The sequence below is a fragment of the Chiloscyllium punctatum genome, chromosome 32 (assembly GCF_047496795.1).
Source record: "Chiloscyllium punctatum isolate Juve2018m chromosome 32, sChiPun1.3, whole genome shotgun sequence".
Taxonomy (NCBI): domain Eukaryota; kingdom Metazoa; phylum Chordata; class Chondrichthyes; order Orectolobiformes; family Hemiscylliidae; genus Chiloscyllium; species Chiloscyllium punctatum.
The window spans coordinates 22,421,809-22,436,085 of NC_092770.1; the positions used below are offsets into that span (position 1 = coordinate 22,421,809).

At 44.8% G+C, this 14,277-nt stretch overlaps 1 protein-coding gene across 2 annotated transcripts in view; it reads left to right on the top strand.

The window, feature by feature from the left end:
- The window catches only part of c32h12orf56 (chromosome 32 C12orf56 homolog), a 93,306-nt gene that overhangs the window by 13,786 nt on the left and 65,243 nt on the right, over window positions 1-14,277 (top strand). For both annotated transcript variants that reach the window (XM_072551894.1, XM_072551895.1), the window contains exon 2: window positions 9,713-9,890. In XM_072551894.1, the coding sequence (XP_072407995.1) occupies window positions 9,713-9,890 (178 nt within the window). The remainder of the gene's footprint in view (window positions 1-9,712; window positions 9,891-14,277) is intronic.

Genomic DNA, 14,277 nt, shown 5'->3' on the forward strand with positions numbered 1-14,277 from the left:
GAGGGTATGGTGAATGAATTGTTGGGAGGTTTGTGCTCTGATAGAACATGCCAGATGGATCTCAGTACGAGGACAATGTATGGTTCTGGTCACCACATGATAGGAAACATGTGAATGCCCTGGTTGGGGTACAGAGGAGATTCATATTGATGTTGCCTGGAGTGAAGAATTTTTGTCCTGAGGACAATTTGGATAGACCCGTTAATTTTCTTTAGACAGAGGGGAGAACCAATTGCAGGAGATAAAGTTATGATGGTACGGTCATGAGGAAACTACCATGGTTGCTTACAGAGTCAGAGTTGAGCAGTGCGTAAACAGACCCTTTAGTCCAACTCATCCATGTCAACCAGATATCTTAAACTGATCTAGTCCCTTCTGTGAGCATTTGGCCCATATTCCTCTAAACATTCCTATTCATGGGAAATATATTAGAGAGATGCTTAAATTCTTGAAGAGTATTGATAGTGTAAATAAGAGAAAAGTCAGGAGCGCTCAATTCCCAAATGAAGCAACGGTCATGTGAGGAAAATCTTTGACACAGTTTGTATTTAGGGCATGGCATACATTTCTAGAAAAGTAGGGGAGAGATGTTCAATTGATGTATTCAAGAGGTTCAGGGATTTGCGGAAAAGGCAGGGAGTTAGCACTGGTCAGTGTCCAGGCATGATGAGCCAAAGGGACTCCTCCTGTGCCATAACAATTCTGTGATTTCCACAGACTGATTGATTTGTTGTTATAACATGTACTGAGGTACAGTGAAAAGTGTTGTTTTGTGTGTTATACAGGCAGATTATACCATATGAAGTGCATCAGGGTTGCAGAATAGTGTTACAGCCACAGAGAAGGTGCAGAGACAATGATCAACAGTAACGTTTCAGAGTCCGTAACTTGAGTGTATAGATTTAGGGGAAGAGAGATTTAAAGAGGATTTGGGGCTGGAAATGTTTATACTCGGAAATATGGTGGGGATCTGGAACTCACTGCCTGAAAAACTGGTAAAGATAGAAACCGTGACATCTTAAAAGTACTTGGATACACAGTCGGAGTGCAAGGTCTGTGGGTGGGAGTCACATGCAGAAGTCCTGCCCCTATTTCTAGTCATCACACTGTTGAACTAATGGGTTGTGGTTCACACAGGAGAGGAAATGGCACAACCATTTGATACAACAACTGCAAAATAATCTGCTTCAAGCATCTATTCAATTCTCTCTTGAAAGCTTTAATTAAATCTGCTTCCACTGCATTCAGTAATGGCTATAAAAACTCCGCTGTGTGTAGTCTTTATTCTGCTTCTTGTTTATTTGGCATTCACCTTAAATCTCTCCTCTCTCTTTCTGGTTAATCATCCTTTAGCCACTGAAAACAGTTTCTCCTTACTTACACTACCCTTCAAGAATTTAAGCACCTCTCGAACATAGCCCATAACTTTCATCTTCTGAGGAGAAATGTCTCATCTGTCCCCACATAATTGAAGTTTGACTGGCTAATACCTAGTGATGGACCAATTGAGTCACATCGGGAAAACGGCACTTTATACTTGCCTTTAAATAAATATAAAAGAAGAATACAGCACAGGAATAGGCCTTTCAACCCTCTGAGCCTGCACTGACACATTTTGCCCTTCCATACTAAAATTGTCTTCACTTACAGGCTCTGTATCCCTCTATTCCCTTCCTATTCATGTATTTGTCCAGATGTCTCTTGAATGCTGCTCTTGTATCTGCTTCCACCACCTCCTCTGGGAGCACATTCCAAGCACTCACCACCCTTTGTGTGAAAGACTTAGGGTCCAAGCTATCTTCTTACATTACTTTGTGGGGGACATGGTCTGGTTTGGTCCATAACATCAGACAGAAACCGAATTAGAAGAATTTAACAATATCCTCAAGAATTATGACTGCTGCATTGAAATAAGAGCAGTAGGAGGCCACTTGACCCTTCAGGCCTGACTCGCTATTCAATAAGATCATGGCTGATCCACCGCAGGCCTTAACTCACCTTTTGTGCCAACTCCTCCTGGCCCTCAATTTCAAAAATCTATCTATCTCCTCTTTAAACACTTTCAGTGATATAGCCTCCACAACTCTCTGGGACAAAGAAATCCAAATATTCAGTACACTTCAGGAGAATAAATTTCTTTGATCTCCATTCTAAATGAGTGTCCCCTTGTTTTGTAACTTAGTCCCATAGTTCAAGACTCCCCCAATAGTGGAAATATCTTCTCAGCGACTATCCTGTCAAGCCCCTTTTCTGTGAATTTCCCCAGTTCTTGAGTAACCTGTTAGGGGAAATGCCCTATCTTTATCCACTATGTCATGCTCTATAAGAATTTTATAAATTTCAGAGAGATCATCATCTTCTTGAACCTGAATAGGTACACCCTCAGTGATGTTAGGGATTGCCATGATTTTGACCCAGTGACAGTAAAGAAACAGTGATAAATTTCCCAGTTTATGACTTGGAGGGGAGTTTACAAAGGGTGGTCATAGAGTCATAGAGATACACAGCACAACAACAGACCCTTTGGTCCAACTTGTCCATGCCGACCAGATAACCTAACCTAATCAAGTCCCATTTTCCAGCACTTGGCCCATATCCTTCTAAACCCTTCCTATTCATATACCCATCCAGATACCTTTTAAATGCTGTAATTGTACCAGTCACCACCACTTCCTCTGGCAGCTTATTCCATACACACACCACCCCCTGTGTGAAAAAGTTGCCCCTTATGTCCCTTTTATATCTTTCCCCTCTCACCCTAAACCTATGCCCTCTAGTTCTGGACTCCCCCATCCTGGGGACAAGACCTTGTCTGTTTATCCTATCCATGCCCCTCATGATCTTATAAGCCACTATAAGGTCACCCCTCAAACTCCGATGCTTAAGGGAAAATAGCCCTAGCCTATTCAGCTCTGTAGCTCAAACCCTCCAACCCTGGCAACATCCTTGTAAATCTTTTCTGAACCCTTTCAAGTTTCACAACATCCTTCTGATACGAAGGAGACCAGAAATGCACACAATATTCCAAAAGTGGCCGAACTAATGTCTTGTATAGCCACAACATGACCTCCCAACCAATAAAAGAAAGCATACCAAACGGCTCCTTCACTATCCTATCTACATGCAACTCTACTTTCAAGAAACTATGAACCTGCACTCCAAGGTCTCTTTGTTCAGCAATTTTCCCTAAGGTAAAAACAATGACTGCAGATGCTGGAAAGCAAATACTGGATTAGTGGTGCTGGAAGAGCACAGCAATTCAGGCAGCATCCAACGAGCAGCGAAATCGACGTTTCAGGCAAAAGCCCTTCATCAGGAATAAAGGCAGAGAGCCTGAAGCATGGAGAGATAAGCTAGAGGAGGGTGGGGGTGGGGAGAGAGTAGCATAGAGTACAATGGGTGAGTGGGGGAGGGGATGAAGGTGATAGGTCAAGGAGGAGAGGGTGGAGTGGATAGGTGGAAAAGGAGATAGGCAGGTCGGACAAGTCCGGACAAGTCAAGGAGACAGTGCTGAGCTGGAAGTTTGAAACTAGGATGAGGTAGGGGAAGGGGAAATGAGGAAGCTGTTGAAGTCCACATTGATGCCCTGGGGTTGAAGTGTTCCGAGGCGGAAGATGAGGCGTTCTTCCTCCAGGCGTCTGGTGGTGAGGGAGCGGCGGTGAAGGAGGCCCAGGACCTCCATGTGCTCGGCAGAGTGGGAGGGGGAGTTGAAATGTTGGGCCACGGGGCGGTTTGGTTGATTGGTGCGGGTGTCTCGGAGATGTTCCCTAAAGCGCTCTGCTAGGAGGCGCCCAGTCTCCCCAATGTAGAGGAGACCACATCGGGAGCAACGGATACAATAAATGATATTAGTGGATGTGCAGGTAAAACTTTGATGGATGTGGAAAGCTCCTTTAGGGCCTTGGATAGAGGTGAGGGAGGAGATGTGGGCGCAAGTTTTACAGTTCCTGCGGTGGCAGGGGAAAGTGCCAGAATGGGAGGGTGGGTCGTAGGGGGGTGTGGACCTGACCAGGTAGTCGCGGAGGGAATGGTCTTTGCGGAAGGCGGAAAGGGGTGGGGAGGGAAATATATCCCTGGTGGTGGGGTCTTTTTGGAGGTGGCGGAAATGTTGGCGGATGATTTGGTTTATGCGAAGGTTTGTAGGGTGGAAGGTGAGCACCAGGGGCGTTCTGTCCTTGTTATGGTTGGAGGGGTGGGGTTTGAGGGCAGAGGTGCGGGATGTGGACGAGATGCGTTGGAGGGCATCTCTAACCACGTGGGAAGGGAAATTGCGGTCTCTAAAGAAGGAGGCCATCTGGTGTGTTCTATGGTGGAACTGGTCCTCCTGGGAGCAGATACGGTGGAGGTGGAGAAATTGGGAATACGGGATGGCATTTTTGCAAGAGATAGGGTGGGAAGAGGTGTAATCCAGGTAGCTGTGGGAGTCGGTGAGTTTGTAAAAATTTTCCCTAAGACCTTACCATGAAGTGTGTCCTGCTCTAACTTGCTTTTCCAAAATGGAGCACCTCACATTTATCGAAATTAAACTCCACCTGCCACTCCTTAGCCCATTGGCCCATCTGATCAAGATCCCATTGTAATCTTCACTGTCCACTACACCTCCAATTTTGGTGTTAACTGCAAACTTACTAACTATACCTCCTATGCTCACATCCAAATCATTTATATAAATGATGAGAAGTAGTGGACCCAGCACCGATCCTTGTGGCACTCCACTGATCACAGGCCTCCAGTCTGAAAAACAACCCTCCCCCACCACCCTCTGTCTTCTACCTTTGAGCCAGTTCTGTATCCAAATGGCTAGTTCTCCCTGTATTCCATGAGACCTAACCAGTCTCTCATGGGAAACCTTGTTGAATGCCTCACTGAAGTCCACATAGATCACGTCCCTCACTCTGCCCTTATCAATCCGCTTAGTTACTTCTTCAAAATGTTCAATCAAGTTTGTGAGATATGACTTCCCACACACAAAGCCATGCTGACTACCTCTAATCACTCCTTGCCTTTCCAAATACTTTACAAGTATTTCTAAATACTTGTAAATCCTGTCCCTCAGGATTCCCTCCAACAACGTGCCCATCACCGATGTCAGGCTCACCGGTCTATAGTTCCCTGGCTTTTCCTTACCACCTTTCTTAAACAGTGGTATTCCAATGCATCTTCTGTACTGGTGCCCTTGTGCAATGGTGGTGGAAGGACCGAATGCTGAAGATGTTAGATGTGATGCCAGTCAGGTGGGCTGACCTAGATGATGTCAAGCTCCTTGAGTGTTGTTGAAGCTGCACCCATCCAGGTGAGTGGGGAGTATTCCGTCACACTCCGGACTTGACGCACAGAGGTTCGGGAATCAGGAGGTGAGTTACTCGTCACAGAATTCCCAGCCTCTAACATGCTGTTATGGCTGCAGTATTTATATGAATGATCTGCTTAAGTTTCTGGTCCATGGCAATGTTCAAAATCTTGATAGTGGAGGATTCAGCAATGGTAAGGCCATCGCACCTCAAAGGCAGATAGGAGAAAATCTAACTGTTTGAGATGGTCGTTGTCTGGCTTTCATGAGGCACAAACATTACTTGCCACTTGTCAGGCCAAGTCTGGATGTTGTTTGGGTCTTATTGCGTTTAGACATGGACTGCTTCAGTATCTGAGGAGTTGTGAATTGTGCTGAACATGGTGCAATCAAAGGGAAACATCTGCTCCTCTGACCTTGGGATGGTGGGAAGTCATTGATCAGGCAGCTGAAGTTGGTGATCAAATAAATTTAACTACTCTATGGAATATGAATACTTTCTGATGCCCAATCCAGTAACCAGGTTGTGACCATACCCATGATGCTGTGTGAAGTTACTAAAATCACCAAGACCTATTATACTAACATGTGCACGTAGCAAGTTCAGAAAATTGAATAAGATTGGCCATCACTTTAGTTTATTCCATGAATAATATTTATAAATGTCCTTTGTTGTATTCCTTTCACTTATCATTTGAAATTCAGCCGTTCTTAGATCGACTACATGAAAGAAAAGATGTTCATGTTTTTGAAAGCAGAGAAGGTTTTAAATACTCTGAAAACACGCTTTGATATCAATATGGGGCAGACAATTGGGCTTCATCTGCTTTAATCTATTCTGGTTAAGGAGATGTGAACTCCAACCTCGATCCCATTCAACATTCAAAGCAGAAACAGACCGAAGACACTCAGCAGGTTTGGCAGTCTCTGTGGCGAAAGAAAGACAAAGTTAACATTTCAGGCTAATGACCTTTTGTCAGAACTGAAGAAGGTTAGAGAGGTAGCAGCTTTTAAGCCAACGTGGGAAATTGAGTGGTTGAATTGGGATGGGAGTGGAAGTTGGTGGATGAACTTTGTCTTTAACTTTTACCAGTTCTCAGGAAGGGGCATTACCTTGAAATATTAACTCATCGCAATAGTAACAATTAAGAATTTGCAGTTATTACTCTGCTCTACTCTAGAACAGCTGGCTGACTTAGAGTCATAGAGATGTACAGCATGGAAACAGACCGTTCGGTCCAACCCGTCCATGCCGAAAAGATATCCCAACCCAATCTAGTCCCACCTGCCAGCACCCAGCCCATATCCCTCCAAACCCTTTCTATTCATATACCCATCCAAATGCCTTTTAAATGTTGCGATTGTACCAGCCTCCACCACTTCCTCTGGCAGCTCATTCCATACACATACCACCCTCTGTGTGAAAAGGTTGCCCCTTAGGTCTCTTTTATATCTTTCCCTCTCACTTTAAACCTATGCCCTCTAGTTCTGGACTCTCCACCCCAGGGAAAAGACTTTGTCGATTTATCCTATCCATGCCCCTCATAATTTTGTAAACCACTATAAGGTCACCCCTCAGCTTCCGACGCTCCAGGGAAAACAGCCCCAGCCTGTTCAGCCTCTCCCTGTAGCTCAAATCCTCCAACCCTGGCAACATCCTTGTAAATCTTTTCTGAACCCTTTCAAATTTCACAACATCTTTCCAATAGGAAGGAGACCAGAATTGCACACAATATTCCAACAGTGGCCTAACCAATGTCCTGAACAGCCGCAACATGACCTCCCAACTCCTGTACTCAATAGTCTGACCAATAAAGGAAAACATACCAAACGCCTTCTTCACTATCCTATCTGAAGTGTGACTCCACTTTCAAGGAGCTATGAACTTGCACTCCAAGGTCTTTTTGTTCAGCAACACTCCCTAGGACCTTACCATTAAGTATATAAGTCCTGCTGAGATTTACTTTCCCAAAACACAGCACCTCGCATTTATCTGAATTAAACTCCATCTGCCACTTCTCAGCCCATTGGTCCATCTGGTCCAGATCCTGTTGTAATCTGAGGTAACCATCTTCGTTGTCCACTATACCTCCAATGATGGTGTCATCTTATTAACTGTACCTCTTATGCTGGCATCCAAATCATTTATGAGGAAGTGAGGACTGCCGATGCTGGAGATTAGAGCTGAAAATGTGTTGCTGGAAAAGCGCAGCAGGTCAGGCAGCATCCAAGGAGCAGGAGAATCGATGTTCCGGGCATGAACCCTTCTTCAGGAAAGAAGGGCTCATGCCCGAAATGTCGATTCTCCTGCTTCTTGGATGCTGCCTGACCTGCTGCGCTTTTCCAGCAACACATTTTCAGCTCCAAATCATTTATGTAAATGACAAAAAGTAGAGGGCCCAGCACTGATCCTTGTGGCACCCCACTTCATAATTTTATCAGACAGATTTAAATATTTGATAATTGTGCCTTCCATCCAAACTCCTCTGTTCAATAATAATTTCATACCTCTTTAATTTACTTACAATTCAGCAACATTTTAGTGTTTTAATTGATGATGTTAGGCTTTAATTTAAATGAAGTATTTTGCAATCACAGCATTCCTTAATGGGCATTGCTATCAGGAGGCTGGTTTTCTCTCCAGGACTGGTATTAGTGAGCTCACAATTCTTATGGGTGACAGATCTAAATGGTCAACCAACTGAGAAGTGACATTGGAGAAAGTTTTGAGTTATCATCTTGGGTGGAGCCTGGTGAGACATTAGGACAGAGATGTTCACCGGTCTAAATCATGGCTCTTGATGTTTTAGAGTGGGTTTGTTGGCTCCATGTCCCATTGTCTGCCTCTCAGTCTTCCCAAGGTGCGTGTCCCCAACTATAGCTGAGAAGAATTGGAACGCTGGGCCACTCACTGTATGTGTATTTTGTGTTTTTGGAATTTCAAGGTGGAAGAAATTAATAAATGTGTTTGAGCAAATAGGTTTATTCCACGTTCCAAAGGTACATTCTGGAACACGCTGGAGTCTGAATTTTAAGAAGGTGTTTTTTGTTTCAAATTATAGAATCCCTTCAGTGCAGAATCAGGCCATTTGGCCCATCAGATCCATACCAACCCTCCAAGATACATCCCACTTACCCCCGCCCCAAAACCCTGTAATCCTGCATTCCCTATGGCTAACCCATCGAGCCTGCACACTATGGATAATTTAGCATGGCCAATCCACCTAACTTGCACATCTTTGGACTTTGGGAGGAAACCCACACAGACACAGGGAGAACGTGCAAACTCCACACAGACAGTCGCCCAAGGCTGGAATCAAACCTGAGTCCCTGGTGCTGTGAGGCAGCAGTGTTAACCACTGAGCCACCGTGCCACGTCTTATTCCATAACTGATTGTTTGACTCCTCTCACTAACTTGGAACAAGGGAGGAGGTGTTACAAGAGAGTGGGATTTGGGAGGGAAACCAGGAAATCTCATCACTATCTGCTTTTAAAGAACTACAGCTCCTAGCAATTGGCCCACGTCAGTGAGAGGATTGTGAATTCAGTCCATTCCTGAGATCTGGGTACAGTGTCCACCCTCTCACTCCAGTGCGTGTTGTGGGAGTGCTGCGCTGCAGGAGTCACCTTCTTTCTGCTGATACATCATCCTCACCTCTCAGCAAATCACCTATTTTGAAGAAAATTAGAAGAGTTCCTGGCCAATATTTATTCCTCACCCAACATCACAAGGGCCACTTCTCTGGCCATTATGTCATAGTTGTGTTTGATAGCTTCAAGTGGTTACATTGGCTCACTGCATTTCTAATGTTTACAACAGTGACTGCTTCAGTAAGTACTTAATTGCCAGTGAAGCATTCTGGGATATTCTGAAGTTGTAAAATGCTCTACACAAATGCAAATCTTCTAATAGTTGTGATAAAGGAGTTTGTATCTGCAATGTTCGCTTGTCTCTCTCTCTCTCTGCATTTTTCGAGTGTTTTCAGAACTTTACGTGGAATTACAGGGAATTGTTTTAAAATAAAGGTGAGGTCCCTTTAAGACACCGAGGAGGAGGCAGGATTATGAAGTAAATCGATTAGCCATGATCTTGTTGATTGGTGGAGCAGACTCGAGGGGCAGAATGGCCTATTCCTGTTCCTCATTTGCATGTTCCTTTGTCTCACACTGAAACAGACCACATCAGTCCACATGACCCTTCTTCTGCCCTTTGTCTTCTGAATGCACATATCCTTCTCTTCATTGTTTTATCTGCTAAGACATCCATTTCTCCTTACCTTTGCAATTAATAGGCCAGATTTTAAAAGAAGTGTTGAAGATACGTTCTTATTTTACCAAAGAATTGAAAATAAGTTTGCTGCCTACGAACACCACAGTGGATCAGCACAGGAGACTTTCTCACTGATAACCCTTACCCACAGGTAGACGACTATCCAGATTTTCTGAGCGGCCAGGATCGGGAGTCTGCACAACACATCCGCATCGTTTCCATCTCCCGGGCAGAGAAGAAAGGTCACAAAGTCCAAGTTAGAGGCAATAAGTATTTACCTGCTGTCATTAGTGGCAGAAGGAAGTTTGGTGCCTTGAGCCAGGAAGAAGGTGTGTATACTCTGAAATAAATGGATATTGACCTGATTACAGCCCCATGAAACCCTCTGTTACTAGTTGAACAGGAATAGTTTAGATACTAACATTGAGCACAGTGGACCTGATATTATGTACTGTAGGAATAAGGGTTTGTTAAAATTACATTTTTAAACTGATCATTTATGCTGCCACATTTGTCTGTTTGTCTTCTCTCTGAATATACATATCCTTCTCTTCATTTCTCCTTGTGTATCCCTCTCTCTCCTTTCCCTGTACTCACTATATTTTCCTTCATTCACTTTGGCATCCTTTTTATCTGTGTCAGTGTTCTCCCCAACTCTCTCTCTCTCTGTATACCCCTACACACTTTCTCACTCTCTCTCTTTCTGTATACCCTACACACTCTCTCTCTCTCTATACATTCTCTCACTCGCTCTTTCCTTCCCTCTACCTCCATTCTCTCTCTACCTCTATACACCCTCCCTCTCTCTGATCTTCAGCTCGTCTTGAAATAGTACCATCCACTCTGACACGGGTGGTTAGGGCCTCAGTTTCACAACTCTTTGACAAAGCAGATCCCAACCTGCAGCTAAGGTGCATTGGGATTGGCATCTTCAAAGTCTCTGGTATCAGGTTTCAGCCTCCGACCCAGGAGTAATTGCCATCGACTGAGCCTTACAGTGGCAGAGCGAGTGGGAGAGCAGCGGTGGATGGGAGATAGGAGCAGATTCCTGATGTTCAAACTGTCCAGGGCTTTTGTTCATGGGCTGTGGGCATCGTTGGCTGGGCCAGCATTTACTGCCCATCCCTAGTTGCCCTTGAGAAGGTGGTGGTGAGCTGCCTTCTTGAGCTGCTGGAATACACATGCTATAGATTGAGCCTAAGTGCCATTAGGGAGGGAATTCCAAGATTTTGACCCAGTGACAGTGAAGGAATGGTGATATATTTCCAAGTCAGGATGGTGAGTGACTTGGAGGGGAATGTGCAGGTGCGAGAGGTTGTTACGTTGCAGTGTTTGAGATGTAGAAGGTTTGGGGAAATTCAGGCCAAAGATCAATGTGATTGTGTTGCCTCCCAGGTGCCAGGGTTCGTGATGTCTCTGATCGTGTTTTTGGGATCCTTAAGGGGGAGGGGAAGCAGCCCCAAGTCGTGGTCCACATTGATACCAACGACATAGGTAGGAAGAGGGATGGGGATTTAAGGAAGAAATTCAGGGAACTAGGATGGAAGCTTACAGCTAGGACAAACAGAGTTGTTGTCTCTGGTTTGTTGCCCGTGCCACGTGCTAGTGAGGCAAGGAATATGGAGAGAGAGGAGTTGAACACGTGGCTACAGGGATGGTGCAGGAGGGAGGGTTTTGGATTCTTGAATAATTGGGGCTCTTTGTGGGGTAGGTGGGACCTCTACAAGCAGGATGGTCTTCATCTGAACCAGAGGGGTACAATATCCTGGGGGAGAAATTCGCTAAGGCTATTGGGGTGGGTTTAAACTAACCAAGCAGGGGGATGGGAACCAAAATTGTAGTTCGAGTATCGAAAAGGTTGAGAGTAGGGAGGTCCGAAATCAAGTTTCAGGGACGCAAGATGGCACCGGCAAGCAAGAAGTTGGTTTGAAGTGTGTCTACTTCAACGCCAGGAGCATCCGAAATAAGGTGGGTGAACTTGCAGCATGAGTTGGTACCTGGGACTTCAATGTTGTGGCCATTTCGGAGACATGGACAGAGCAGGGACAGGAATGGTTGTTGCAGGTTCCAGGATTTAGATGTTTCAGTAAGAACAGAGATGATGGTAAAAGAGGGGGAGGTGTGGCATTGTTGGTTAAGGACAGCATTATAGTTGCAGAAAGGATGTTTGGGGACTTGTCAACTGAGGCAGTATGGGCTGAGGTTAGAAACAGGAAAGGAGACGTCACCCTGTTGGGAGTTTTCTATTGGCCTCCGAATAGTTCCAGAGATTTGGAGGAAAGGATAGCAAAGATGATTCTTGATAGGAGTGAGAGAGACAGGGTGGTTGTCATGGGAGACTTCAACTTTCCAAATATTGACTGGGAACACTATAGTACGAGTACTATAGGTGGGTCAGTTTTTGTCCAGTGTGTGCAGGAGGGCTTCCTGACACAGTATGTAGACAGACCAACAAGGGACGAAGCCACATTAGATTTGATGCTGGGTAACGAGCCTGGACAGGTGTTAGACTTGAAAGTAGGTGAGCACTTTGGTGATAGCGATCACAATACTGTTATGTTTACTTTAGTGATAGAAAGGGATAGGTGTATACCACTGGGCAAGAGTTACAGCTGGGGGAAAGGCAATTACGATGCGATTAGGCAAGATTTAGGAAGCATAGGATGGAGAACGAAACTGCAGGGGGTGGGCACATTAGAAATGTGGAGCTTATTCAAGGAAAAGCTCCTGTGTGTCCTAGATAAGTATGTACCTGTCAAGCAGGGAGGAAGCTGTAGAGCACGGGAGCTATGGTTTACAAAGGGAGTGGAATCTCTGGTCAAGAGGAAGAAGAAGGCTTATGTTAGGATGAGATGTGAAGGCTCAGTTAGGGTGCTTGAGGGTTACAAGGTAGCCAGGAAAGATCTAAAGAGAGAGCTCAGAAGAGCCAGGAGGAGACATGAGAAGTTGTTGGTGGATAGGATCAGGGTTAACCCTGAAGCTTTCTATAGGTATTTAAGGAATAAAAGAATGATGAGAGTAAGATTAGGGCCAATCAAGGATAATAGTGGGAAGTTGTGTGTGGAGTCAGAGGACATGGGGGAAGCACTAATTGAATATGTTTCAACAGTATTCACTCTAGAAAACGACAATATTGTCGAGGAGATTACTGAGATACAGGCTACTAGACTAGGTGGGATTGAGGTTCACAAGGAAGAGGTATTAGAAATCCTATAGAGTGTGAAAATAGATAAGTCCCCTGGGCCGGATGGGATTTATCCTAGGATCCTCTGGGAAGCCAGGGAGGAGTTTGCCGAGCCTTTGGCATTGATCTTTAAATCGTCATTGTCTACAGGAATAGTGCCAGACGACTGGAGGATAGCAAATGTGGTTCCCCTGTTCAAGAAGGGGAGTAGAGACAACCCTGGTAATTATAGACCAGTGAGCCTTACTTCAGTTGTTGGTAAAGTGTTGGAAAAGGTTATAAGAGATAGGATTTATAACCATCTAGAAAAGAATAATTTGATTAGGGATAGTCAGCAATGTTTTGTGAAGGGTAGGTCGTGCCTCACAAACCTTATTGAGTTCTTTGAGAAGGTGACCAAACAGGTAGATGAGAGTAAACCGGTTGATGTGATGTATATGGATTTCAGCAAGACGTTCGATAAGGTTCCCTACAGTAGGCTATTGTACAAAATGCGGAGGAATGGGACTGTGGGAGATGTAGCAGTTTGGATCAGTAATTGGCTTGCTGAAAGAAGACAGAGGGTGGTGGTTGATGGGAAATGTTCATCCTGGTGTCCAGTTACCAGTGGTGTACCGCAAGGATCGGTGTTGGGTCCACTGCTGTTCGTCATTTTTATAAACGATCTGGATGAGGGCGTAGAAGGGTGGGTTAGTAAATTTGCAGATGACACTAAGGTCAGTGGAGTTGTGGATAGTGACGAAGGATGTTGTAGGTTACAGAGAGACATAAATAAGCTGCAGAGCTGGGCTGAGAGGTGGCAAATGGAGTTTAATGCAGACAAGTGTGAGATGATTCACTTTGGTCAGAGTAACCGGAATGCAAAGTACTGGGCTAATGGTAAGATACTTGGTAGTGTAGATGAGCAGAGAGATCTTGGTGTCCAGGTACACAGATCCTTGAAAGTTGCCACCCAGGTTGACAGGGTTGTTAAGAAGGCATACAGTGTTTTAGCTTTTATTAATAGAGGGATCGAGTTCTGGAACCATGAGGTTATGCTGCAGCTGTATAAAACTCTGGTGCGGCCGCACATGGAGTAGTGTGTACAGTTCTGGTCACCGCATTATAAAAGGGATGTGGAAGCTTTGGAAAGGATGCAGAGGAGATTTACTAGGATGTTGCCTGGTATGGAAGGAAGGTCTTATGAGGAAAGGATGAGGGACTTGAGGCTATTTTCGTTGGAGAGAAGAATGTTGAGAGGTGACTTAATAGAGACATATAAGATAATCAGAGGGTTAGATAGGGTGGACAGGGAGAGCCTTTTTCCAAGTATGGTGACAGCGAGCACGAGAGGGCATAGCTTTAAATTGAGGGGTGATAGATATAGGACAGATGTCAGAGGTAGTTTCTTTACTCAGGGTAGTAAGGGTATGGAATGCTTTGCCTGCAACGGTAGTAGATTCGCCAACTTTAAGTACATTTAAGTCGTCATTGGACAAGCATATGGGCGAACATGGAATAGTGTAGGTTAGATGGGCTTCAGATTGGTATGA